General features: G+C 49.0%; 1 protein-coding gene across 2 annotated transcripts; it reads left to right on the top strand.

Moving 5' to 3' along the window:
* Positions 1-209: 209 nt before the first annotated feature.
* CCR7 (C-C motif chemokine receptor 7) lies at positions 210-24,172 on the top strand. 2 transcript variants are annotated; one of them, XM_072780475.1, is made up of 4 exons: positions 214-525; positions 9,482-9,553; positions 16,815-16,864; positions 19,756-24,172. In XM_072780475.1, exons 2-4 carry the CDS (start codon positions 9,544-9,546, stop codon positions 20,833-20,835), a joined length of 1,140 nt encoding a protein of 379 aa, XP_072636576.1. In that variant the 5' UTR covers positions 214-525; positions 9,482-9,543; the 3' UTR covers positions 20,836-24,172. The 2 variants fall into 2 exon arrangements, with proteins under 2 accessions (XP_072636577.1, XP_072636576.1); XM_072780476.1 differs by lacking the exon at positions 9,482-9,553 and having other exon boundaries at positions 210-525.
* Positions 24,173-27,577: the final 3,405 nt, after the last annotated feature.

Genomic DNA, 27,577 nt, shown 5'->3' with positions numbered 1-27,577 from the left:
TTCTTTCTCACCTTTTCCCAGACCCCCATCGTCACCTGCCCCCTCTTGTTCCCTCTCAGAGCTTGGCGACGTGAGAAACACAGACCCATAAACTCTTCCTCTCCGCACTGAACCCAGGTGGCAAAACAGGAAGCATCTTCTTGTTAAGGCAAACCCATCGTGTACTCTGTGCACGCGTGTCCCGACAAGCGGCAGGAAACCACCACCAGGCCGTGGCAACAGGTGTCAGGGTGACCTGAGGCCTCATGCTAGTCTGTGCCTGTCCTTTCTTCCCTTTTCTTCCTCCTAGAGAGCTGCCTCCTTCCCCCTGCAGGCCCACAGCTCCTCACTTCATTCTGTTGCCTTATCCTTTCCTTCATGGTGGCCCAGAGCCTGCTAAAGACCTAAAAGGGGCCCTACGCCCTAAAAAGATTATAGCCTCTCTCCAGATATAATTCTTAATACTGACCAACCGACAAAAAATATACACATACGCTGGAATTAAGAGAGCTTCTTCTTTGGATTTGAAGATTACAAACTTCCAGGGTAAGTTCAAAGCAGAACCTTTCTCAACTTTGGGGTGTCCCTTGCTGGCTGGAACCCTAAATCTATACAAGTTACCCAGCACTGAGGGAGGCCCACTCTCCTTGGCTTCACATGGGAATAGATTGTTCCCAAGTAAAAAAAAACAGGGGTTGGAGATGGAGGGAGGAATAAGAGGTTCCATCCTGGACTGATGGTGTGCTCGGGGTGTGCTTCCTTCTGTTAGATCTTTCCAGATCACACCTTCTCAAGAAGATCTCCATTCTTTCTTGCCCTGCTCAAGATTCACCCTGTTCTTTCTTATGGTAACAGGGTCATGAGTTTATGGTCAGCTAAGTTATTCCTTTTTTTTTTTTTTACAATTTTTCCAGTTTTACTGAGATATAATAGACATCCAGTACTGTATTAAGTTCAAGGTACATAGCATAGTGACTTGATGTAATACATATTAGAAATATGAAATGATTACCACAATTTGTTAACATCTACCGTCTCATAGATACAAAAAATTTTTTTCTGGTGATAAGAACTGTTATGATTTACTCTTAGGAACTTTCAAATATACTATCCATCAGGGTCACATGCAGCGACCATGTCTCCTAGCACACTCCTGCTCAGTGTCCACTGCTCCTGCACTCTGCTCACCTTATTTTGTGATCTGATGTTTCAGTTCATGCGTAAGCTTGACAAAGATAAATGCGCTTTTATTAACGTTTTTGAGAGATTTCAGCCATGAGAGAGGGGAATGTAGACTTTTTTAAAAGATTTTATTTATTTATTTGGCAGAGAAAGAGAGCATGAGCAGAGGGAGAGGGAGAAGCAGGCTCCCCACAGGCTTGACCCCAGGACCCCAGGATCATGACGTGAGCCAAAGGGAGTTGCTTCACTAACTGAGCCACCCAGGAGCCCCAAATTCAGACTTTTTTAAAGATTTTTTTATTTTATTTATTCATGATAGACAGACAGAGAGAGAGAGAGAGAGGGAGAGGTAGAAACACAGGCAGAGGGAGAAGCAGGCTCCATGCCAGGAGCCCGACGCAGGACTCGATCCTGGGACTCCAGGATCGCACCCTGGGCCAAAGGCAGGCGCCAAACCGCTGAGCCATCCAGGGATCCCCCAAATCCAGACTTTTTAATACTGTTTTCTGACATGCCTTTGGTATTTTTTAATTTCTTCTAGATTCTGGATTCAGTCAATATCATACATATATTCTGCATATCTCATTTAATATACACGATAAGACGGGTTCATCTAACCTAGGCCCCTAGAATCTTATCTTGAAGAATCAGTATTGTTCCAGTTTGTTGACAGAATTTGCATATGGGCCCCATTTCACTTGAGAAGACTGGGTGGGTCACATCAGTAAATAGTCCATCGCTCTTTACAAATTCTAGCAGCCTAGGTTCTTAATTGGAAAATGCAACCTAAGCTAATTGATTCAGAAAAAGGAGTTCATTAAAAGGATACAAGGTGGGTCCAAAAATTGGTAAGAAACAGTAAGGCCATGGTCAGGGCTTTACAGACAGAAACAGCTTAACTATGTTATTCTTTACCCTCTAGGCCACCAAGTCGTCACTGTGTGGTTGAACTGAGTAACTAGGAAGGTTTCTTCCAGATCCTCTTCCCTGCTCCTTCTTAGAAACTTTTGTTCATGGGTAGGACTTCCCCAAAAGCAGAGCACACATTCTCAGAGATGAGGTGCGGAAAGCCTTGTCTGAGAGCCTTGTCCCCTTCCAAGCAAGGAGGGGACAACCATGGCCTGAGTCCTTCAGGTCATGCCTGGTGTCAGCCTGGCATGATGCAAAAAGCCCTTTAGCTTGGAGTCAAAGGTCAAGTCACTTCTCTTTGAGATCTCAGTTTCCTCAATCAGAAAATTGAAACCTAGCAAATAGAGAAACCATGAAGGTTACGTGGATAAGATATAAGAATGCACTTAGAAATATGGAAGCCCCATGCAAATGTGGTCACTTCTTATTTCCCACTAGTTGGCATGCTCTGTGATCTGTAGTTGACCATGGCTTATTAGATCTTTAAGTCCTAGCACTTGACCAAATACCTGGCAGAGCAGGAGCTCAGTAAGTGGATGTTGGATGAATGGATGAATAGACAAATAGACAAATAGACTAGTGGGGAACAGTCAACTCTAGGAAATGCTTTGCACACCATCTGTTGACACATCACAACGGCAAAGAGAGATTTGCTCTGAAGACACAGCAAAAGCAAAAGATGTGTGCCAAACACAACCTCCCATTGCTCAGGTAACAAAGGCCAAAAATCTGGCCCACAGGCTACATCTCCCCTGCAAGAAGGCCAGGTTAAACAGTGGGGCTCTCCCAGGGTCCTGAACTCCCAAACTGAGCAATTCTGAGAACATAAGCAGCCTGTTCAAGGTCTGCTGAGCAAAACTTCTGGCCTTGGCACTTGCTACTGACCACTCGTCACGATCCTCCTTTCTTCCCCTGGGTTACTCCTACTGCTCTTAGATGGCACTTTTCTCCCTATGTGCTCCTGTGGCATCTTGGGCTTGCCTCACCCCCACCCATTAGTTCTTACTAAATATTATGAAATATTTAATACATCAAGGTATACAGAATAATACCATGATATTCCTGGATACCTCTGTATTTGTGTCCTCTTCCCTTCTCATATTGAGTTGAATGCATACCTTTTCATGCATGTTTTTATGCTTTTAGTGCTTGTACTTTTAAATTGCCTCTTCATTTTTCCATCTTCCCCACTGCTATGGAACAAATGTTTGTGTCCCTCCGAAATCCATATATGGAAGCCCTAACCCCTAAGATGACAACATTTTGGTGTTGGAGCCTCTAAGGAAGTAATTAAGGTTAAATAAGATCATAAGAGTGGAGCCCTGATCCAATAGGATTAATGTCCTTATAAGAAGAGAGATCAGAGGCCTGACTTTCTCTCTCTCTAACCCCTCCCCTTCCCCCTTTTGCACACTGAGAAAAGGCCATGTGAGGACATAGTGAGAAGGTAGCCATCTTGCAAGCTGAGAAAAGAGGCTGACTCTGTTGGCCCCTGATCTGCAACTCCCAGCCTCCAGAAGTGTGATAAAATAAGTTTCAATTGTTTGAGCCACCCAATGTATGGTATTTTGTCAGCCTGAGCTGACTAATACACCCAATATGCCCTGAGAGAGCTAGGTAATGCTAGGGACCATGGGTGTTCATTGCTGTATAGAGTCCAGAGCCATTCCTGACACATAAGTGCTTGTCAAATATATTTGTAAAGTGAATAAATGAAGTCACTGTAGAACCAAAATAGATGTCCTGGCGCCTATTCCCTGTGACCAAGGTGTTCTCTGCTCTGCCATAATACAGGTCCTATTCAAGCTGCTGCTGAGACCAGCGTCTGTAGTCAACTCAAGAAAGTCAATTTAAAAGGAAAAAAAGACTTCCCAAGAAAGGTGGAGAGAGTGCTTTCATTTTAGGAAAGTCACTTTATTAATCAATTAAATGCTTATTAGGCACCTGCTGATCAGGCATTCAGTGTTGAATGGCCTCCATTTCTGTGAGGCAATCAGTCTCTAAAGGACCAAAGACCTAGAATGGTCGAAAGATATTCTGGATATAAGCAAGCACACTGCTTCTCTTATGGACATATCTTTTGTACGGACACTTTGGAGTATTCATTGCACTCCAAATGGAGAACATAAACTCAAAGAGCTCACCCTCATTTATAAGACTAAGCATCCTTGGCATAGCTTGAACACAATGGAGCCCAATCCCACAAAACCCTAAGTAAGCATCAGTAAGGGACTTCACTTCTGGAAGCAAAGTCCTTGCTTTGACTTTTAAGATTCTCCAGAAGGAAAAAAATCTGGAGAGTGAGCACCTGGGTAACTCAGTCAGTTAAACATCCAACTCTTGATTTCAGCTTAAGTCATGAGCTCAGGGTGGTGAGATCAAGCCCCATGTTGGGCTCTGTGCTCGGCAGGGAGTCTGCTGGAGATTCTCTCTCTCCTTCTGCCCCTCTTCCTGCTCATGTTCTCTCCTTCTCACCTCTCTCTCTCTCTCTCTCAAATATATCTTAAGAAAAAAAAAAGATTCTCATAAGGAAAGAAGCAGCAGTCTCGAGAAGCTGGCTTCTGGTCTCTTGCTAGACATGCAACACATGCTCCATAACAAGTGGGATGATACAGAACATTCCATGATAGAGGACATCAACCACGGGACCCATTATTGAACTATTATTGAACTATACCAAGCTACATTTTAAAATTGATTTTTAAAATCATAGCACTGTTTGAAGCAATGCAAAGATGACCCAGAAAAGTACACAGCACAATTTTGGTTTCAAGAAGCATAAAGTTACTCCAGAATAGAAAATAGTTCACATGCCGTTGCTGCATATGCCAATTTGGGTGTCCCCAGAGTAAACTGCAATGGAAGTTCAGAGAAGAAAGGGCGGTGGAGGTGGGCCATCCTGGGCCTCCATGGATGGGATGGGACCTGGAGCCCAGTTTAGTCAAACTGGACTCCTCCTATACTGTACCATCCATAAAGAAAGTGTTCACAGTGAATAGTCACTAATCACATGCTATCATAAAGAAGGAAAGCTCACAATTAGTGTTGAAAAATACTGGGGAATCCCCATGGTCTTGCTCAGAGACCAGAAACTGAAACCGGAGTCTTCCAGACCACAACATGCAATGTCCACATAGCCAGAGTCAAAGGGGCTGGGCAGGACAGGGATAGGAGTAAAAGTGTTTGGAATGAGCACCACCACTTAGGATCAGGCAGAGGCTGCTAAGGAGACCAGAATGAGCAGCCCCTTATCCCTCTACCCCAACAATGTGCTGCATCTGCCACAAAATTCTCCAGTCCTTCCCAGTATACTTTTGGACCTTCTATGAGGGCCTACATCAGCTAGAGAATCCTTGGGAATAATAAGAAATATCCTGAAAAGAGAGCCTGGACCTTAAGTGGTCCAATCCCATGATTTTCAGTTGGGTGGCCAAGAACTAGAAAGAGAAGTTGACTTGCCCAAAGTTACAGCAGAGGCAAGGCTGGAACACAGGTCTTATGCCTCTCAGTTTTTCTTAGAAGCGTCTGGCACATGGAAAAGGGCTGCAGGAGGAACCTTCTGGAATAATTCCAAATCGAAGTTGCCTGCTCTTCCTTACCAACACCCTGCCCAGATATAACCCCTAAGAGTCCTTTCCACCTAATTCAAGAGATTTCCTATATCCCTGAAAGCAAATGGGCTCCAAATGCCAATGATGAGAGTAGTCAAAACCTTTGGCCTGGAGGGAAGGTTCAATGAGGGCTTCTCATGCTTCCATTTGGGAGATTTGGGATAATGGGAGTGGTTAAGCAATAAGCAGGATGCCACAAGATAAGTCCTGCACTTCAGTCTCAGATGCCAAAGCATAGGTGTCTGCTAGGCAGCCCAATCTCCCCACTTTACACTTGAGAAAAATAAGGCCCAGAGAAGGGAAGCAACTTGCCCACGATCATCCAGGGGACTAAGCTCATGGCACTACACACCAACAGAATGTTCATCAATTTGGGAAGAAGAAATTCCATTCTATGTACATGTCCATCTGCCTTCCTGCGCTATGCAATCTTGGATTTCTTTCCCTTATTTTAGGTAAAGCATCATGTTATGCTTGGTCTTGGTCATAATTGTAAGGAACAGGGGTATAATCTCACCTTAATTTCTTCTGTACCTTAAACTTTTTGGGGAAAAAAACTTTTTGGGGACAGGAAGCATTTTGTATCAGTCAAGGCTGAAGCAAACAAGACTCACTCTAGGTATTCAAAACAAAGCAATTTAATAGAGGGAGCCAGGGCACCTGCGTATTTCAGTGACTATCTGCCTTTGGCTCAGGTCGTGATCTCAGGGTCCTGGGATCGAGTCCCACATTAGGCTCCCCAGAGGGAGCCTGCTTCTCCCTCTGCATATGTCTCTGCCTCTCTCTCTGTGTCTCTCATGAATAAATAAATAAAAGATTTATAAAAAATAATATAGGGAGCCAGTTATGCAGGTGATGGAAAAGCTGAGAAGTCTAACAAAGCATTGTGAAGCCACCAAGAGATTAATAACAGCAGGAAGTTGCCAGTATTCCCTGGAGCTGAAGGGACACAGGGGGAAGATAGTATTACAAGAGCTCAGAAACTAGGGCAGGAGCTGGGGCCAAGGTGGGGATACTTATCTGGTGCTGGTACCACAGAGGTAGGGGCTGGCTGATGGTCTCTAGGATCACAGACAGGTAGCTACCACTGGGGATGCTACCAGGAGCAGAGAAGGAAACATCCCTGTGATGGAAAAAGCTATACCGCCCAAACAACACCCAAAGAGGAGTTTGAAAAACTATACTGATATCAGACAAAATAGACCTTGAGACAAAAATTGATTATAGAGACAAAGAAGAACATTTTATAATGATAAAAAGGTCAATCTGCTATCATAAATAAATAAAACTTTAAAAAAAAAAAAAAGGGATCCCTGGGTGGCGCAGCGGTTTGGCGCCTGCCTTTGGCCCAGGGCGCGATCCTGGAGACCCGGGATCGAATCCCACATCGGGCTTCCGGTGCATGGAGCCTGCTTCTCCCTCTGCCTATGTCTCTGCCTCTCTCTCTCTCTCTCTGTGACTATCATAAATAAATTTTAAAAAAATTTAAACTACAATTATCCCTTATAAATATAGATGCAAAAATATCCTCAACAAAATATTAAGACCCCAATCCAGCAACATATTAAAAAAAAAAAAATCACCATGACCCAGTGATTCATCCCAGGAATTCAAGGTTGGTTCAACATACAAAAATCAATCTACATAATACACCATATTTAATCGAACAAAAGACAAAAAAAAAAAAAGGTAAACTCAAAAGAAACATTTAACAAATTCTAACATACTGAGAATACAAAGGAAAAGATCTAGAAATTAACTTAAAATGGATCAGAGCTAAATGTTAAAGCTGAAAGTACAAAACTCTCAGAAGAAAACAGGAATAAATTAAATCTTCTTGGACTTGAATTAGGTAATGGTTTTGTAGATAGAATGCCAAGAGCACAAGTGATGAAAGAAAATAAGTGAATTGGGCCCTAAAACTTTAAAGTTGTATGCTTCAAAGGACACCATCAAGAAGGTGAAAAGATATTTCACAGAATGAAAGAAAATATTTACAAGTCATATATTCAATAAAGGACTTGTATCTAGAATACATAAGAAATTCTTACAACTGCCAATAAAAAAAAAAAGTTTAAAAGTGGGCAAATGATTTAAACAGACATATCTCCAAAGAAAATACAGAGATGGTCAATAAGGACATGAAAAGCTGCTCAACATAATTAGGATAATGCAAATCAAAACCACAATGAGATACCATCTCATAACCACTAGAAAACTAGAATCAAAAAGACAATAACAGGTTTTGCAAAAGATCCTCTATATATTCAACCCTATATGAAACCTTCATATATTACATACAGGAATGTAAAATCATGAGGCCACTTTGGGAAATAGTTTGTTCTTCAAAATGTTAAACATGAGGGGCACCTGGGTGGCTCAGTTAAGCAACTCTTCACTTCAGTTCAACTCATGATCTCGAGGTCATGAGATAAAGCCTCGTGTCAGGCTCTGCGCTTAGTGTGAAATCTGCTTGAGATCTCTCCCTCTGTCTCTATCCCTCCCTCCTTTGCGCACACACACACACGCACACACACACACTCTTCCTCTGTCAAATAAATAAACAAATCCTTTTTTTTTAAATAAACAAATCCTTAAAAAAAGGGGGGGGACCCCCGAGTGGCTCAGGGTTGAGCATCTGCTTTTGACCTGGGGTCTGATTTGGGGTCTAGGGATTGAGTCCCGTGTCAGGCTCCCTGCAAGGAGCCTGCTTCTCCCTCTGCCTCTGCCTTTCTTTGTGTCTCTCATGAATAAATAAATAAATTCTTTTAAAAACAAACAAACCGTTAAACATGGAATTGCCATATGACCCAGCAATTCCACTCCTAGGTATGTACCCAAGAGAAAATATAAACAAACATTTGTCCACACAAAAACTTATACATGAATGTTCATAGCATTATTTATAAGAGCCAAAAAGTCAAAACAATCCAAATGTTGAACTGGATAAACAAAATGTGGTATATCCATATGATGGAATATTACTGAGCCATAAAAAAGCAAGGAGGATATGAGACATGGATGAACCTTTAAAATACTATGCTAAGTGCAAGAAGCCAGGCATAAAGGCCACATATTATATAAATCTATTTATGTGAAGTGTTTACAAGAGTCAAATCTACAGAGATAGAAAGATTGGTGGCTACTGGAGGCTGGGGGCAAGGTTAGGGTTGGAGGGGAGATAGGGCATCATTGTTGATGAATAGAGGCAAGTAATAAAACAAATGTTCTAAAATTGATGGTGACAATGGTCGCACAACTCTGTGACTATACAGAACTAGTGATTGGTACACTTTAAAAGGGTGAATTTTAAATTTATATGTGAGCTATATCTCAATAAGGCTGCCAGAAACATTCCGACATACCTTCGTCTGCAGTATCTCCCATTGGCCAAACATACCCAAGAGGCTGGAAGGCAGAATAGTTTGAGAAATGTAGTTTTCTGTGACATTGAGCAGGACCAAGGAGGGATGGGGATAATTCCTCACTCACCTCTGAGTCCCTGGCCCATTGTATTCAGGCTATAAACATGCATCAAACCAATAACTGGCCCTTATTCTCTCACCTTGGGCTGGGATCCTTGTCTGCTGGGCTACACAGGGGGCTTTTTGAATATAAATAACCTGATGATTCATGATCCTATGACCAGTGAGTGGGCTGTCACTGTCACCTTCTCATCTTGGTTCTAGAAAGCACTGTAGGCACCCTGGTTTTAAGTTCGGATTGGAGGGAAGAGATGGGGTAGGAGGGGCAGAGAAAAGGGTGGCTCCTCTCACAACTTAAAAGCACTTCCTCCCCAGACAGTGGGAGCTCAAGACTCGGCACAGCCTTCCTGTGTGGTTTCAGCTGCCCAAAGAGTGTCATGGACCTGGGTGAGTGAACCTCCCTATGCGAGAAAGAGCAGTTCTAGGTCATTCTGACATCCAACTGGACTTTGAGGTGGAAGAGGGGGATGGAAGGCATGGGGGAGCTTCCTAGAGAAATTGGGTTCTGCCTTGGTGGGAATCTGTCTGCTTCCAGAGAATGCCACTCTGTTCTCCCAGACACAATGGATGCACCTTTCAGACCTGGGGAAAAGGGTAACCACTGGTACCAGGAAAGAATGGGAGGAGAGTGGCGAGGTTGTGTCTTTCTAGAATAGTAGGGACTGGAGAAGGTTGCAGGGCTGGGGTTGGTGGTGATATGGAGGGTATCTGTTTTCCTTTTTTTTTTTTTTAAGATTTTATTTATTTATTCTTGAGAGACACACAGAGAGAGGCAGAGACATAGGCAGAGGGAGAAACAGGCTCCCGGTGGGGAACCCGATGCCGGACTCAATCCCAGGACTCCGGGATCATGACCTGAGCTGAAGGCAGATGCTCAATCACTGAGCCACCCAGGTGGCCCAAGAGGGTGCCTGTTTTCATCTCAGGTTGGGGTGACGGGTGAGGCTCCCTGGGACCTGTTTCATCAGGGACAAAGTCCTCAGAGGGTTCCAAACCCTCCATTCCTCTTCCTTCCTCTGCTTTCTACCTTTCTCACCTGCTAAGCAGGGATCAGAAGTTCTGTTCCCTTAGGAGCAAATGAAAGGTGACACTTTGTGCCAGCAGGACTAGGTAAGCAGGCCATACATCCCCCTGGCTTTGCTGACGCCTCTCACCAGTTAAAGGGTAGGTGGGCAACAGGAAACAGGACAGCAGTAGGGCATTCACCTCAGAGAAGTCACAGCCCAAGCCTCCAGCATGGTCCCTGCCTCACTTCTTTAGTTTTTCTGCCCTGGCAGATGGCTCTTCCCTTTAAAAAGCCCATCCTCAGTTCTAACCCTTTTAACAAGAGGGATTACAAAAGAAGTTCTGAGAAGGTTCTGAGGTGTACGTCCACCTCTGGACACCCCATTTATAAATCTCAGCTGTGAAATCAGACCCGACTGAGGCTACAAAGGGCCAAGTTCCTGGATGGTTCGTTCTCACCAGCAAGCAAAGCACCACGGCGGCCTCAAAGCCGCAAGAGGTTGGCTTTAAAAAGTGAAGGTTCACTGGTGCGCCCTGTGCTGTCCTCATACTCCTCCCACCACACCACAGCCTCTTGCCTTGATTCTGTCTACCCTCGACCTACCCAGAACTCCGGGTGGGCCCAGCGATCACCTGGAAAGGGGTTAAGGTAGCCACCCAACCTGGGAGGTGGAGACTGATCCTTGCATCTCCATCTCAGATGCTTGGGGGAGGAGGGGGTGGGGTGAGCAGAAAGTTTGTGGAGTGAATGAATGAATGAATAAATGGCATCAAGAACTCAGAGTTGATTTTAGTTTTTAAAAATCGCTCCCAACTGCCTGTCTTCCCAGCGGCCCACTCCCTAATCTCACTCCCCAGACCCCCATCCCACTTAACCACAATCACAGAATGCAGACATCACCCACTGAGGACTGGTTCCTGACCCTCTGTGAGATCTCCATGAAGGAAACCAAGCAGTGTCCCAGTGGTATGCTGGGAAATGTTGGAAAACCTGCTCTCCTAGAAAAGGAGGAAGAGCCCCAATTGCTAGTTCTTGCCAATTTCTATAGTGTAAATTCTTCCCTGCCGTCCTCCCCATACCCCCTCCCCCGGTTGATTTTAAGCTCAGACTATTTCAAGGCATGAAATGACTGAACACGGAGTCAGGGAGGGATGTACACACCAACTGGCTCATGGGCTTCTGAAAACCAGCTCCAGTCTACCCTTGAGGGTCTACCCCCAGACCTGAGTTTGGGGTGCTAGCCTCACAGGCTTTGATGCGGGGAGGGAGGATAACCTCTGGTTTAGGAGAAAGGGATGTTGTCGCCTGCCTCACTCAACCCGAGAGAGAACCCCAACGGCTAAGTCTAAACTACTGGTAGGAAGGGAAGCCACTGAGAGACGCTTTGCTCAGAACGGACTCTGGGCCGTTGGGAGGGCAGGTGGGTCATGAACGATCTGTTTTTCTCTCTTTGTCTGCCCAGCAGGGAGCAAGAGGTGGATGAGGAGGCAGAGTTTCTGTTACACAAAATGAAAACACCAAAGCGGGGCTGAGTTGGTCTCTTTCATGATTTGAATGAGCAGCCCGGAGGCGCCCTCCCCACCTTTGAGAGAGGAGCCTTAAGACCTCAGAATTCTCCAAAATAGAGAAAAGAAAAAGATGAGCCTGTGAGAGACTTACTCTCTCCTAACTTGGCCTGAAATGGTGGCAGAGGGAAGTTAAAGGAACACAGGGCCAAAGCCCCCTGGCCTGGGAGCATGGCTGGGGACGAGAGGAGTCCTGCAGCCTCAGGGAGCTGCTGGGAAAATCTCTGCTCTGAGGTACCTTCTTCCGGTCAACTATCGTTGAGTGCGAAGTTTGGGCATGACCAGTCTTGCAAGAGGAGAGATGCACATGTCAAAAAGCCATTGGATAGAGGGAGATTCAGTGCTGATGGGCTGAGGGGGAGCCACGTGGGAAGCTCAAAGTAAAGTAGTGAACATGGGTCAGAGGGGCATTGAATTTGGGTTTTCAAAGGCGTATAAAAGTTACCCAACCAGACAAGGACGAACGAGGGATGCAGGATGCAGCAGGGATCACAGACTTGATTTCCATCAGAGGCCAACCAGACAAACGAGGGAAGGGGCGTGAGGTGTAGTAAGTGGAGGGGAGCAGAGCAAGCCAGAGGGTGCAAGCCACACCTAAAGTCATTCAAATCCAATGTTTTGAAAATCCAAGGTAGCTGGGGAGCCTGGGTGGCTCAGTGGTTGAGCACCTGCCCTCGGCTCAGGTCGTGATCCCAGGGTACTGGGATCGAGTCCCCAATCGGGCTCCCCGCATAGAGCCTACTTCTCCCTCTGCCAATGTCTCTGCCTCTCTCTGTGTCTCTCATGAATAGATATATAAAATCTTTAAAAGGAAAGAAAGAAAGAAAGAAAGAAAGAAAGAAAGAAAGAAAGAAAGAAAGAAAGAAAGAAAGAAAGAAAAGAAAGATCCAAGGTAGTCAAGCAGAATAGCCTGGGGACTCAGCCTGTGGCCTCCCAGCCAGCCAGCTCTGACCAAAGCTAACAGAAGCAAGGAAGAAGCAAGTTGAGGGGGGTTTGACAACGTGGCCAGGCCAAGGAGAAAGGTAAGAAGGAAGGCTAGAGGGACAGGCAGGACCAGCCTTTAAGATGATGTGTGGTATTGCTGAGGGGTGTGTGCTTCATCCTGAAAGTGATGGGGAGCCAGCAAAGCTTTTTCTTTTTCAGTCAGGTGAGTTAAAGGACACGAGTTGCCTTTCAGAAGGAGCTCTGTGGCAGCAATGGCTGATGTCAGGGCAGAGGTGGGGCCGGCTCTGGGATATTAGGGGTTAGAAGCAACAGAGTTGGATGACCCTCCAGATGTGGGAAAATGAGGATTCCCCATCACACTCACTCCTCGGAGGCCCCTCTACACTGAGGACTCCTCAGAGACGTAATGTGACAGTAGTGAGAGTTCCAGTCAAATCTCAGATTCATCTCTTAGCAGCTGTGTGACCCCAGGCAAGTGCCTTAATCCCTCTGGGCCTCTATTTTCTGGAACATAGCATGAGAATCACAAGGCATCGCTCACAGGACGTTATGAGGGAGAGATACACAAAGATCACGAGGCAGCACAAAAGGCAGGTTAGGAGTATGGTTTCTGGAGACCAAAGGATTTAAAGCCCAGCTCCACTACTGGCCAACTGTGAGACTCTGGGAGACGTGCTAATCTCACTAGGCTTCAGTTTTCTCAGTACTTAGATGGAGATTACAGTCATGCCTACCTCAGGGCTTTTGTGATGATGAAATGATCATACATGGGACAATTTGGTGCAAAGTGAGGGAGAGCTCACTGGATTTGCATTATATCACTGGGTAAGGGAGTTGATATCATAGTGACTACAAGGCTCAACCAGCTGTCCTCCATCTCTGCCTATTATCTGAAAGGGGAGTCCCCCAGGCTTCTCACCTCCAAATCTCCTACAGCTTCCCTGCTTCTTCCCCACTTTCCATTACACTCACCCACCCACCCACCCACCCCCACACACACAAAAAAAGTTGTGACAGGTGAGGAATTCCAGAAAGAAAAAGTCTGGGGTGGCTTTGGGGGCCAGCTAATGTAATGGGCAGCCATGATCCCCTAGAGGCACTGGAAAATGTGGGGATGAATGTTTGAAATTTGGGAGAGCAAATCCACCTGGCAATCCCCTCCTCCCAGATGAGAAGGCAGCTTCCCTTGCTGAGAGCTCAAATTGGAGTTCTAGGGAATTTTTTTTTGTTATGATTATTACTCGAAACTCAAGAACTCAGAAAATACCCAACATATAAGTCATCTACTTCTCAACCCCAAGATTCCCAACTACAGTGGCCTTACCCAAGCTGCTGCCCAAGACCCGTCACTTTATGACTTTGCAACAGACAGGAATGATCTGACTCATGGCTGCTGACCAGGCTCCTGCCACACACCAGAGTTCCCCTAAACTCCCATTTGGTTACCTTTCTTGAAAACGCCCTATTTTGGACTACAAATCCTAATTCATCCTCCACTTCCAACACACCTGGAATAAGAAGTCATCTACACACACACACACACACACACACACACACACAGCACAGGTTGCACCTCCTTTCCCCTCCCCTCCACCAGTGGCAAAGAAATGGGACAGGGCCCAAGAGAAGAGGTTGATAGAGTGAAACAGAAACAGTTCTTACTCCTTGTATCTTACCCGTTGTGACTTATCAAAACTTTGAGGTTTCTCAGTTCTCACTGACAGTCAAAGTAGGCTTTCTCTAGAGTAACGAAAGACTTGTACATGTTTAAAGAGCACTTCACACCAGGATGAATCAGTGGAGGATGAGTGGTGTGTTGAACTCTAACATAGTTAAGGTAGAGATGTGGGACTAAGCAGGGTCTCCCTGGGGTAATTCAGCAAGGAAGGAGGATGGGAGAAGGAAGCTAGAATGTTGCACAACCATTTATTCTAGGACTGCAGATACTCAGGGCCAATAGGACAGTGGGTACCTGTCCTCAGAAAGAGAAGACACAACTAAGAAGGCAGGTGCAAGAGGCAGTGAGGGGCTTGACTGTCATACTGAGCTTCGGGGGCTTCCTCCTTAGGGCTGCAGAGAGAAGTCCTCAGGATTTAGGAGGAGGACTGGTGAGGGTTGGCATCAGAGCTCTGCCTTAGAAAGACGTATCTAGCAGTAGTGTGCAGTATAACTTGATTGCAGTGAAAGAAATGCCTTTTTATTTATGTGGCTTGAAGCCCTTCCTCCTTTGCCCAGGAACCCCTAAGCCCAGAATTCCCCACCTTAGGGGCTCCACCTGGAGCATACTGTGAATTGGGTGTCATGCAGAGAGACTTCCAGCAGGTGGTGCTGTGGCCAAGGACAGAATCACTGGCCACGCTGCTGTTTCCACTGGGGAAGCAGAACACCCTGCTTGCTGAAAGAGGGCTCCCAGCTTCCAGAAGGTGCTTGAAACAGAGTTCCAAACATTACTCTGTCCCTGTTAAGACTGAAGGTGCGACCAGCCTGCAAACTCTACCTTGGCATTCATTTGTGGCATCCCCCGGTTACTGACATGTGGGCCAGGCCCTGGCTGGGAGCTTGAGGGTTAGGTTATACAAAGGTAAGAAAGCACAACTCCTGCCCTCTGGGTACTCCCAAATAGTTAGGTGAGATAAGACTCCTACATAAATTATCTTGTGCACAGTCTTCCCTGCTCAGTCCTCAGAGGAGATAAATTCCCACTCCAGCCCTCAGCTCAGCCTCAAAGGAGAACTGTGAGCAGCCAGGTGCCCGTCCTCTGTCCACAGCACACCAGGCCTCTGCAAACCCAGAGTCTCAACCTGTTGCCTGCTGCTCAGACTCAAGAGAGCCTCCTGACTTCCAGAATGTAGGCCGGGCTGGGTCCCTTTCCGTAGCGGAGTATCTTCCCACATCTCACAAGGCCCTAGATTAGAAACAAGTTGAAGAAAAGGGGATCCCTGGGTGGCTCAGCAGTTTAGCGCCTGCCTTCCACGCAGAGCAGGATCCTGGAGTCCCGGAGTCCAGGGATTGAGTCCCGTATAGGGCTCCCTGTAGGGAGCCTGCTTCTCCCTCTGCCTGTGTCTCTGCCTCTCCATCTCTCTCTCTGTCTCTCACTCTCTGTCTCTCATGAATAAATAAATAAAATCTTAAAAAAAAAAAAACAAGTTAAAGAACAAACATACATACACACTTCAGTGAAGCAAAAAGGGTAGTTACCTCAGAGAACAGTCTCTATTGTATCACACTGTCATAGGACAGCATCCCCTCAGGCCACCCTGATGCTCTCTCTCCTGGAAGAAGGGGAAGCAGGCATTCATTCACTTATTCATTCATTCATTCATTCATCAAGACATAATTCCTGGGTGCCTTTTTTATTCTGGGCCTGCATTGGATAAAAGGGAAGAGGTCCCTGCTCCACAGGCAGGCTGAGGATTAGACCAAGTAAACCACCAGGTGGCCTTAATGAATGTCAGTTGAATGAGGGGTTATGGGGAGCAGATGGGTCCCCAAAGCACTTTCCCATCCTTGAGATGCCAGGAAATAACCACACTCCTCCACCTAGTCCTGTGACATCAGCCTATTTCCTTAGCTGGCCTCCCCTAGAAGACATTCAGGGCAGCAGATGGGGCTGGATGCAGGAAAAATGTTCCTCGATGGCTCCTGGCACAGGAGCAGTGCAGGACACACACATGCACACACACACGCACCCATGCACGCAGGCACACCCTTACCACCACCACCTCAGGGCCTTGCTTCCCACATAACCCAAAGTGGGAGGGGCCCCTCAGACTCAGGAGTCAGGGTCATTTGAAAACTCAGCCTTGAGGAGTGGTGTGGACCAGGGTGGACTTTCTAACTCCAGAGACGCCCTGAAGAGCCAAGAAGGGGGTGGGGAGCGGGGGCTGCCCTGCATTCCAATCCCACTCCTTTGTGGGACCTCAGAGTGGAGGAAGAGGAGGTGAGGGCGGCAAGACTGGGCAGCCAGCCAGGCGCTTCAAGGCACAATCTGGTTCTGATGCCCCAGGCAAGCGTGGTGCCTGGGGCTTGTGATGAAAGTTCCCAACAGTGTTCCTACCCCTCCCTAAGGCTTTCTTTCATAACAAAGAGCTGTCCGCTCCAAGCATTAACTTTCTCCCCTTGTCTCCTGCAGGGAAACCAATGAAAAGCCTGCTGGTGGTGGCTCTCCTTGTCATTTTCCAGGTGAGATCTGTGGCCAAGAAAATCTCTGTTCCCTTCTCCACACACTCCCCCTCCCACCCTCCCCAAGCCCACCCCTCCCCAGCTCCAGGGTCCTGAGGAGGAGGTGGGCACTTGCTGGAAGAAAATAGATCCAGACACAAACACTCTCCACTCCTTAAGCTGATGGCTGCCCATCTCCATCTGCTGAGTGACCCTACAAAGCCATACATGGTCTCTGAATGTCCTCACCTCCATTTAAATGAAAACACAGAGGAAAGTAAGATACCACCACACTTCCACTATCCCCATCCAGGATACAGAAATGCGGGCCCCATCTGAGTTTATGGAGAGAAACTGCACAAAGCAAAGGCTGTGAGGTCACTGGAGTCTGTGCAGACATGTGCACAGCCATGCGTGCAAAACTTCATACATGAGCTGAGGGAAGAAACTTTCATCTGGTGGATGGGTTACTATCCTATCATCCCAAAGCCGTCTCCCTCCTCCAGTGTCCAGCCAAAGCCTCCCCTGGAAGCTCCAGTCCTTTCTGTGAAATAAAGAGGCCCATTTGAGCCCCATTTAGTGGGGAAGGAAGGAAGGATGGGGCCCCAGACCTGGGGGTGGGGGTAGTGCACATACTTTATAAGGGCCCAAACTCTGCAGGAGCAAAGTCCCCCAATTTACAATGTTCTGCTTCTCAATCCCAGGAATGGAGACAGGAAATCTGGCCCCACCAAGTGCCAGAGTTAGAAGAAACTGTAACTCATAGTCTCCTCTCTGCCATTTGTTGGGGGTGGGAGCTCTCTTGGAGGGGGAGGGGGAGGCCAAGGCCAGAGCTGGAGGCAGTCCTTCAGAATTTGGCTCTTCCCCAAGTCTGGAGGCCAGAGGGGCAGCTTTCCAGGAGCTCTGGCCAGAGGCAGGCCCCAAGCTGGGCACTGTTCCCAAAACCCCATCCCAGAGGCCCCCTGGAGCTTGGGCTACAGCCTACAGCCTGGCCCCCTTCCCCATCACCACTCCCTCCCCTCTTTCTTCCCATTTCCAGGACCTGGGAGGGGCTGTATTGCTAGAAGTGGAGGCTGGAAGGTTGGGGAGGTGATGAGGGACAGCTGGGGCTCATTCTTCTCTTTACTTGGGGGGATGGGGTAGCTCAGATGGGGCAGGATGTGGTGCAGCTGTGGGCTGCAGAGGCATCAAGGAGTCCGGAAGTAGTAAAGGGTGGAAAAAGAAGGCAGGACAGGGTGGTACGGAGCACACTTCACAGAGACTGGGTGTACCCCTTTATGTCCAGGGACCCCGGACTTAAAACTGTGAGACTGACCATGGGTGCCAAGAACAGCCAGTGTCTTCAGGACTCCCAGGCTGCGGTCATTCCCAGATGAGGGAAAGAGGGTTACCGCTGACTTTTCTCAAGATAGCAGTGCCCAAAGAAAAGGCTTCTGGATATCATTTTGTCCTCATTCTGTGACTGATAAATTCAGCATTTGGAAGTGGTAAAGACAGAGACAGGATGGGAGGAAGAGACTGGGTTCCACTCTGGCTGTGTGACCTTGAGTGAGGTTCTCCAAAAACCTCCTGTCCTCATCTCTGATGTCCCTCCAGCTCCCCAGTCTTGCATGCAAACCCATCAGGTTGAGCTGCCCAGAGCCCAATTCCCAGAGGAGGGCTCGTGAGCCGTCTTGCAGCCCAGCTGCCAGCCTGCACAGGCTCAGCCTCCACGGTGCACCAGAGGCACAAGGGCCTGTGCCCTCCTTCATTGATAAAATCACAGCAGGCTGCCTGAACCTTCACCTTGCCCTGCAGATGGGCTAAAAAAAGCCCTGAGCAGCTGAGCCCGGCTGATTGGGATCTGCCGGAAGAGACTGCGAGGAAGAAAGAGACAGAGAGGTAGAGGAAGAGGGTGGGAGCAGTGCAGCGGGAGAGTGGGAGACAGCCACACGCTCTTCCTGGGGTGCAGGGAGGACTCCATCACTGCTGAGGAGGCAGTGGCCCAGCGGTGCCTTATCCCCTCCTGTCACAGCTGTGCAGTTCTGTGAGCTTGGGCCCACATTGCCTGAGCCCCTGCTGTGTGCGGGGCATAGTGCCTCGGGCCCCAGGGATCTGTAGAATTCTGCAAGTCACTCACCACCCAATGTCACAGCAGCTCACCCCAAACCAGGGTTTCCAGGCTTCTTAACAGAGCATGTGCCTTCCTCTCTACTGGCTCCAGGCCCTCCTCAACCTTAACTCCGATGTGGATTTTCCCTCAAAAGCTAAAGTATTTTGTAGGCTCCCTGGAAAACTCTTTCTAGCTGATTCTAAAGGAGGCTCAAGATGAATGACACACATTCCTACTCTCCTGGAGTTTCCAGGTGCCAGAACCGAGGTTCCACACCTCACCACAGCCATGGGAGGGAGACAGTAGTCATCTCCATTTCACAGATGAGGCCACTTGAGGCTCAGAGACGAAGTCTGTTTATCTGACCCGAGGCTCATGTGACCCCAAAGCACAGACGCTTTCCAGTCCACCATCGGGGCACGTCATGTCAAGCCTCTCTGAGTTGGCAAGAACAGACCTTGGCTACTTACGAGAAGTGCAGAATCTCAGGTCCCAGCCTATTAAATCAGGACATGCACTTTGACAAGATCTCCAGGTAATTCATGTGAAAATTTGGGAAGCACTGGTTTCAAACCAAAGAACCACCTGGAGAGTTTAGAAAAATAGATTCCAGGGCCCCACCCGTACCCCCAAGATTCTGATTCTGCAGGTCTCAGGTGGGGTCTGAGAATTTGCAGGTGATGGTATGATGCCTATGATAGGTACCACATTTGAAACCAGTGCTCTGGACAATCCCAGGGCAGCAAGATGAGCTGAGCTGAGCTGAGCTAGATCCCACTTAGCTAAGCTGGATCCTGTCGCCCTGTCCCCTCCCCCGCAGGTGTGCTTGTGCCAAGATGAGGTCACGGATGACTACATTGGAGAAAATACCACGGTGGACTATACACTGTATGAGTCTGTATGCTTCAAGAAAGACGTGCGGAACTTCAAAGCCTGGTTCCTGCCAATCATGTACTCCATCATTTGCTTCATGGGCCTGCTGGGCAATGGGCTGGTCGTGCTGACCTACATCTATTTCAAGAGGCTCAAGACCATGACAGATACGTACCTGCTCAACCTGGCCATGGCGGACATCCTCTTCCTCCTGACCCTTCCCTTCTGGGCATACAGCGCGGCCAAGTCCTGGACGTTCGGCGTCCACGTTTGCAAGATCATCTTTGGCATCTACAAGATAAGCTTCTTCAGCGGCATGCTGCTGCTTCTTTGCATCAGCATCGACCGCTACGTGGCCATCGTCCAGGCCGTCTCGGCCCACCGCCACCGTGCCCGCGTCCTTTTCATCAGCAAGCTCTCCTGTGTGGGCATCTGGATGCTGGCCATGGTGCTCTCCACCCCGGAGCTGCTGTACAGCGGCCTCCAGAAGAGCAGCAGTGAGCAAGCACTGCGGTGCTCCCTCAACACCAATCAGGTGGAAGCCTTGATCACCATCCAGGTGGCGCAGATGGTGGTGGGCTTCCTGATCCCCCTGGGGGCCATGAGCTTCTGCTACCTTGTCATCATCCGCACCCTGCTCCAGGCACGCAACTTTGAGCGCAACAAGGCCATCAAGGTCATCATTGCCGTGGTCGTGGTCTTCATAGCCTTCCAGCTGCCCTACAACGGGGTGATCCTGGCCCAGACAGTGGCCAACTTCAACATCACTGGCAGCGGTAGCTGCGAGCTCAGCAAGCAGCTCAACATCGCTTATGACATCACCTACAGCCTGGCGTGCGTCCGCTGCTGCGTCAACCCTTTCTTATACGCCTTCATTGGTGTCAAGTTCAGAAGCGACCTCTTCAAGCTCTTCAAGGACCTCGGCTGCCTGAGCCAGGAGCAGCTCCGGCAGTGGTCTTCCTGCCGCCACACCCGGCGCTCCTCCATGAGCGTGGAGGCCGAGACCACCACCACCTTCTCCCCGTAGGAGGCTCCTCCGCCGGGACTAGTGGGACCTCTCCCAGGGCCCCTGGGCCGGATCCAGGCAGCCCATGACTCAGGCACCAAGAGCTGCAGAGGGAAGAAAGGCCGTCCCGGCTGTGAAGTTTTTAATCTCGTGGGGAAAGCTGGTGCCGCGGCCCAGGCTTCACCCCGGTCCCTAGCTACCTCCACCCGGGTTGCAAAGCATTGTGACCGATGAGCTATACCAAATCCTGCAACACTCTGAAACCACGTGTCTGTTGTCCCCCAGACCAAAAACCAAAAGTGGAAGTCAGGAGACAGTCCACGCTTAGAGTGAAGGGGAGAGAGCTGGTAACGGGTAGACTGATGGAGGGGGCCTGGAGCTTCTGAATGAAGCTCCTTCTAACCTAGAAAGACATCCTCCCTGAGATTCAAGGGCTGGAGCAAGGTCTTCCAGAAAACAGGGCTTTGTTTCGGAGACCAGAGATGCTGGGGAGACTTCCCAACTTGGCTTGGCAGGGGAGAGGGATGCCAATGGGTCAAACTCTCTGAATTCCTCCCTCCATCTCTTTTTCCACTGTCATCTGAGCCAGCAAGAAATGGCAGCCTCCAGGCCTCCCTGAAAGCACACCAGCCCCTCGCCTGCCACCTCTCATCAGGCTGCTGCCCTCCGAGGCCCTCCTCAGGGAGGGGTGGTGTTTCCTGCGGGCCCGGCCAGCCGCCTCTGCCTGGCCAAAGCCACACTCCCAGCCAGGACTCTGGGGCGAGGATGACGTGTGGCCAGCCCTTCTCAGCTCTCAACTCTGCTCGGATGGAGGAGAGGGCAGGGAGGAAGGTTAGGGGCCAGGGGGTGGTGACAGCCCTGGCTGCCTAAGACCAATGAGCTGCTTTTTGTTCTTAGTCGTGAGGATAAAAAAAAAAAACTCTCATCCTGTCCTGCTTTCAGTTCATTAAGACAGCACAGCTTACTCACACACAAATACAAGTTTTCCCTTGAGGGAGCAACAGTTTTAAAAGAAAGGGGGAAATTTTTTGGTAAACGGCCAATGGGTGCGTTCTTGTTTTGCAAACCCCAACTTCCCACCTGACCGCCCCCACTTCTCTCCTTTCCCTGCTCTTCATTTCTCAGAGGTGATCAGAGCTGTGAGGTCTTTCAAGCTGTGTTCTCCAAGCCTGTCCAACAACACAGGCCCAAGAGGCTCGAAAGAGGCAGCGGGAGGGGAAGCCCAGGGTGCCCATCTTGCAAATGCCCTTCCAGAATTTGTGGGAGAGGCCCCAAGCCTGTGCCAGCAGCAGTGACCCAGAGACATGGGTCTGAGCTGAGCTTTGGAAAGAACCAAGTTTTCCCCATAACCTCGATGGCTAGGAGCTCTCCCTGACCTTTAGCAACATACACTCACTGGTCTACTCGTCTGTCCCTGCTCGGTCTGAAACCAGAGCCCCTGATGCTTTGTCATTTCCTTCAAGTTCCCTGGTTGTTTAGAGGGAAGGCCTCCCCCTGGGCACGCAGACCACAGCGTGCTGGATGAAGGAGGCTTGAGATGGCACCCATGTGATAGGCTGCACCTTTTGCTGGAAGCTTGAAAGCCAGGGTCATCCACGACCCACCCTCCTGATCCCTATTGCAGCAGCAGCCCATGTACCCATGGGGATCAAGGAGTGGGGATCAAGGGACAGCCACTACCCCCTGCCCATATCCATGTGCACCCATGTGATAGGCTGCACCTTTTGCTGGAAGCTTGAAAGCCAGGGTCATCCACGACCCACCCTCCTGATCCCTATTGCAGCAGCAGCCCATGTACCCATGGGGATCAAGGAGTGGGGATCAAGGGACAGCCACTACCCCCTGCCCATATCCATGTCCTATCAGGGTGCTCTGATGCCCCCAAGCTAGAGAGGAGGTTAGCCCAGGCTGTGATGCATGAGGAGCTGTCTGAAGGGCCCAGCACAGCAAGAGCTGGGGGCCTGGCAGGGGGAGGTGGGTGGGGACACTCATGCAAAGGTGATTCCATCAATTTTCCAAAGTGAAGAGAGCTTGCCTGGTGATGAAGCCCATTCTCTAATTTCACAATAAGCACATGACACTGCCCTCCTCCACAGGATGCACTGGGCATTATTTGTTAGCCAAGACACCCCGGGGGAAGCGAAGCCAGCACAGGCGCAGCCAGCGTGGAGCAGTGCCTGTTGCAATAGCATCGAATGTTAAAAGGTGCAGTGGTGATTGTGTGTGCACATATGTGGGGTGAGAGGGGTCCCCGAGAGGAGCACAGAAGCACTGGGCCCACTGGTGTACACATCCTAATGCGGTACAGGCAGGAAACCGATCCTCAGCTCCTGAATGGAGGAATTCAAAGGAATGCTCATGAACAGGAAGCCAGGCCAACCGCACAAACACGCCATCTCGGCTTCAAATACATTTTTCTAAAGTAATTGGACATCTCTGAATATTTACAAAGACAGCAAAACCCCAGCAATGTTAATTCCCCAAACTGCTCTATCTCGGCTCCTTGCTGGCCTGGCCACTGCTCCCTTGCCCAGTGCTCTCATGTGTCTCCCCTGAACTTAGGGAGGACCCCTAGGAGGAAGGAACAGACTCACTGGGGAGCCCCCTCACCCAGGGCTTCTCTCTCTCTCTCTCTCTCTCTCTCTCTCTCTGTCTCATCTGTTTCATACAACTGCCCCATCTTCCTGGGCTCATGGCCCCAAAGCTACTCCTCCCCTCTTGCAGCTCCCCCTGTTTCCCATCCCCAGCCTCCCTGGATGCAGCCCCAAGACAAGTCTGTCCTTCCATCCAGAAGCACTGAACCTCAAGAATCGTGGATTCACAGAGCTGCGAGGGACCTCAAAGATTAGCTGGTCCAACCCAATCATTCTCTAGATGGGGAAACTGAGGCCCAGAAGAAGGAACTGACTTGCTTGAAGAGATATTGCAATATAAGGATACTGAATAAACTTGCCTTGGGGGGCCTAAGGATCTGGCAGGATGGATGAGAGGTGGATGAGGGAGAGCAGATGCTCGGAAGCCTGGCTGACTGTGAACCTCATCTCTATTGCTTCCCAGCTGTGTGACCTTCAGCTGTTGCTCAACTGCTCTGAGTCTCAGATTTCTCAACTGCAAAATGGAGAGGATTTGGCAAACGTCTAGCCCGGTGCCTGGAATATTGAATGTGGTGATGAGGAGCACGGGCTCTGCGGCCAGACTGCCTGGTTTGAATTTCAGCTGCGCTACTTGGGCTCCTTACTTAGTCTCTCTGTGTTTCAGTTTCCTAATCTGTGTGATGGGGAAAATCATAGCACCTACCTCCTAGGACTGTTGTGAGGAGCAAATAAATACATATATGTAAAATGCTTAGAAATCCTTATGGAAGTGTTGTGTTGTGGATAATCATTAAGAAATGTTTAATACATGATAGCTAAAAAAAAAAGTTGCTAACCACAAGGAAACCAAATTCAATTACCTAGCCCCTTCCAGCTGAAGGACAGCTGGAAGATTAGTCAGGTCACATTCCACCAGTTGTACAGGTAAGTCAACTGAGGCTCAGAGAGGTAAATTACTCACCTGAGGTCTCTTAGGAGTTCTTGGCCATGATAGAACTTGAACCCAGGTTCCCGAGCTCCATTCAGAGCTCTTCCTAGAGACCTCCTGCACTCTTCTGTATTCCCCTACACGCCCACCCTGGCATATGCTACCCCCATCCCAGACCATCTAGCTCTGCTATGGCAAGCACCATCCCTCCTGTCCTGTGACCAGGTCCTTAAGGAGCATCTCCCCTTGCCCCCATAAATAGTCCCTGTTCTTGCTATTGAGTCCAGGAAAATGAGATACAAAGAAAAGAAATATGGTGGGGTGTCCGGGTGGCTCAGTTGGTTAAGCATCTGCCTTTGGCTCAGGTTGAGCCCCGGGTCCTGGGATCAAGCCCCTCATTAGACTCTCTGCTCAGGGGAGAGTCTGCTCCCTTTCCCTCTGCTATTCCCCTAACTCATGCTTTCTCTCTCTCTCTCTCTCAAATAAAATATTTTTTAAAAAATAAAAGAAATATGGCAGTAGGCCCAAAGGAATTCAGGCAACTGAACTTTTTAAGAAAGAATTCTCTGAGAGTTAGTTTTATTTCTGTTATTGAAGGTAAATAGTTGGAGGGAGAAGAAACAGTCCTACAGGAGCAGGGGTGGGAGTTGAGGCAAATGAGATGGGGAGCCAAGGGGGGCAATTCTGAGTAGGGAGTAGAAGTAGGGGTAGGTGGGGCAGGGATGCATTCTAGGGACTACCCAGCTAGGGGCCGGACCTGGAGAGTATTGTCAGTGGGTGGAAAGGACTCCCCACATACACAACTTTCCTGGGCCTCCCAATCACAGGTGGGGAAAGGGGGCTATATTAGTCTTAGAGACAGGTGGACTTGTGGCCTTCTTTGCCAGGAGGGGGTTGGAAATGTCCCAGTTTCCCTGGTCTGAACCCCTAGAAAAACTGCAGGGAGTAAAAGAGGGGGTGCTTCTCCCTGAAATCAAAACAGCAACCCTGACAGCCCTCCCAGCCTCCACCCTATGAGAGCAGATGTTTGAGAGGCACTGCAGGGAGTAGAAGCCTCATTACACAAACACACGTGCGCACACACACACACACACACACATGTGCATGCATATACACCACCCCCCAGCTCAGTCATTTGTCTTGTTGGGGGCCTAGAAAGAGACACACAGACAAGGGGTCTGCTGCAGAAAATGCTACACAGCCCCTTGCTCTGCCAAAGTAGCTCAAGACTAACGAATCTCAGCTGTTCTCCGAAATCAGAAATGAGCGCCGGTGAATGCTCCCACAGACTCGTGTATGTGTGTGTGTGTGTGTGTGTGTCCCAATTCAGACTGCTCTTCCTCCCCATTCACTGTGAGGATGGATATAATCTTATTTTTGTCTCTTGCTCCCCTAACACCAGGGAATTCACTTGCTGAGTTGTCTCGTGTGTTGTAGGAACCACCGCACTGTGTGGCCTCTGGGTTCTCATCTCTGTGTAAACAAACACGGGCTCGCACGAGCAGAGCAGGATCTCCACTCCCTCCTGCCGCAGTAGGTCCCGAGGTCGGCCGACTGTCCGCTTAGCAAGAGGGCAGGTGAGGACACACGTCTGGCCCCCGAGCCCTCTTGTGCCCATGTCAGAGCCTGCTGAAGGCAGCAGAGTTTATGTTTGCTCCAAGTAAATATCTGACATCGTGAAGTTCAAAGGATGCCACAGATGAAATGCCCCAAATCCTTTCCCGGCGTGTAAAGGAGGCCTGGAAAATGCATGCACATTTATCGTTTACGGTTTATGCAAACTGTACTCGAGTAGCTGAAAACAGGAACATGGTCACATGTGAAGGCGAGTGATGCATTCCTCCCAGGCCCAGGAGATGTTTTCTGTGGCCGAGGCAGGGGCCAGGAGTCGCCCACGGTGGCACCAGCTCTGTCTCTTGCCTGCAAGCTGGGGCTTCCTTCCTCCCCCATAGCTAACTCCCTGGCTGGACACTGGCGTCCTGCCTGCGCTAACACCTCTTCCCACCTGCCTTCTCTGTCCCCCATTTCAGGGACACTCAGCTGCCAAGGGGTGCTGCTGGCAACCTCGGCCTTGGCAGTCCGGGAGAAGGGGAGTAAGAAGAACAACGGGAAGCTCTGAGCCTTGGGGGGTTCAGGGAGAACTCCCCCACCTTCATCTCCATCTTCAGATCAGGACACAGGCCTGGACACCTGGAATCCTTCAGCCCCTGTTAAAGGTAGAACTTGGATTTTTGTCCAGGAATGACACCTACTCTGCCTCCTTCTCAGTTACCCCTCCACCCCCGCCAAGTCTCCCTACCCCCTAACTCGGGGAGACTGTGGGCTGCCTAGAGCTTATGAGATTTCATCGCCAAGAGAGTCAGAGGCTAGGTGACAGCAGGGTGGGGGGCTGTCTCACATTCACCGAGTGCCCATGACGTGCCAGGGACTGGGCTGGGCATACCACCTTCCACTGAATTCTTGGGACAGCAGGTGAAGAACTTGAGGTTTAGGAAGTTTGTGTGACTTCCCTGGGGTGACACAGCTAGAGAGAATAACTATGCCCTTACCACAGTATTATGTACTTTACACTGTATGGAGCAACAAATTTTAACTCATTTCATCCTCACACCAACCCTGCTGGAGTCCCATTTTACAGATGGGAAACTGAGACTCAGAGAGAATAAATAACTATGCCAAAATACACAGCTCCAACATGATACATCTACTAAGTGATTTGGACCAGTTCTAGCTGGCCTCTGAAGCCCGTACTCTTGCCACTCTACTACATGAGCCAACTAAATAGCTGTTCATTCATTACCAAATACACATGGAGCCCCTACTTTGTGCCAGGCAGGCATTGTGCCAACATTCTCAAAATGTACCAGACAACATTTTGCAAAACCTACTAGACACAAAGCTCTGACCTGGGAGGAGGGAAAATCAAATAACAAAGATCCAGCCCCCACCCACCAGAGAGATGAGACCCCAGAGCCCCATAGCAACCAGGTCTTGCTGCTCCTCAAAAGCTTGGTCTTCCCTTCTCTCTTCCAGGCTCTGCATCCCAACCAGCATTCCTCCAGAGGTCAGCCCTACAGAGCTGGAGGCCCCGGGAGGCAAGTGTCTTGGCTGCCACAGACATACTGGGCAAGACGGGTGCCCAACTTTCCCTCTCCAGGCTGCCATTTCCCTAACTGCAAGGTGGGGGAGCTGGACCCAGTGATTTCTACCATTGCTTCCAGCTCTGCTGTACTGCAGACAC

The sequence above is a fragment of the Canis lupus genome, chromosome 16 (assembly GCF_048164855.1).
Source record: "Canis lupus baileyi chromosome 16, mCanLup2.hap1, whole genome shotgun sequence".
NCBI lineage: Eukaryota > Metazoa > Chordata > Mammalia > Carnivora > Canidae > Canis > Canis lupus.
The sequence above is the reverse complement of the archived record's forward strand: the minus strand, read 5'-3'. Positions and strand labels throughout refer to the sequence as shown.

Bases quoted from the DNA above. Each gene is read 5' to 3' on its own strand.
- CCR7 (XM_072780475.1), top strand. The intron at 16,865-19,755 runs GTGAGATCTGTG...CCTCCCCCGCAG, and splicing joins CTCTCCTTGTCATTTTCCAG to GTGTGCTTGTGCCAAGATGA.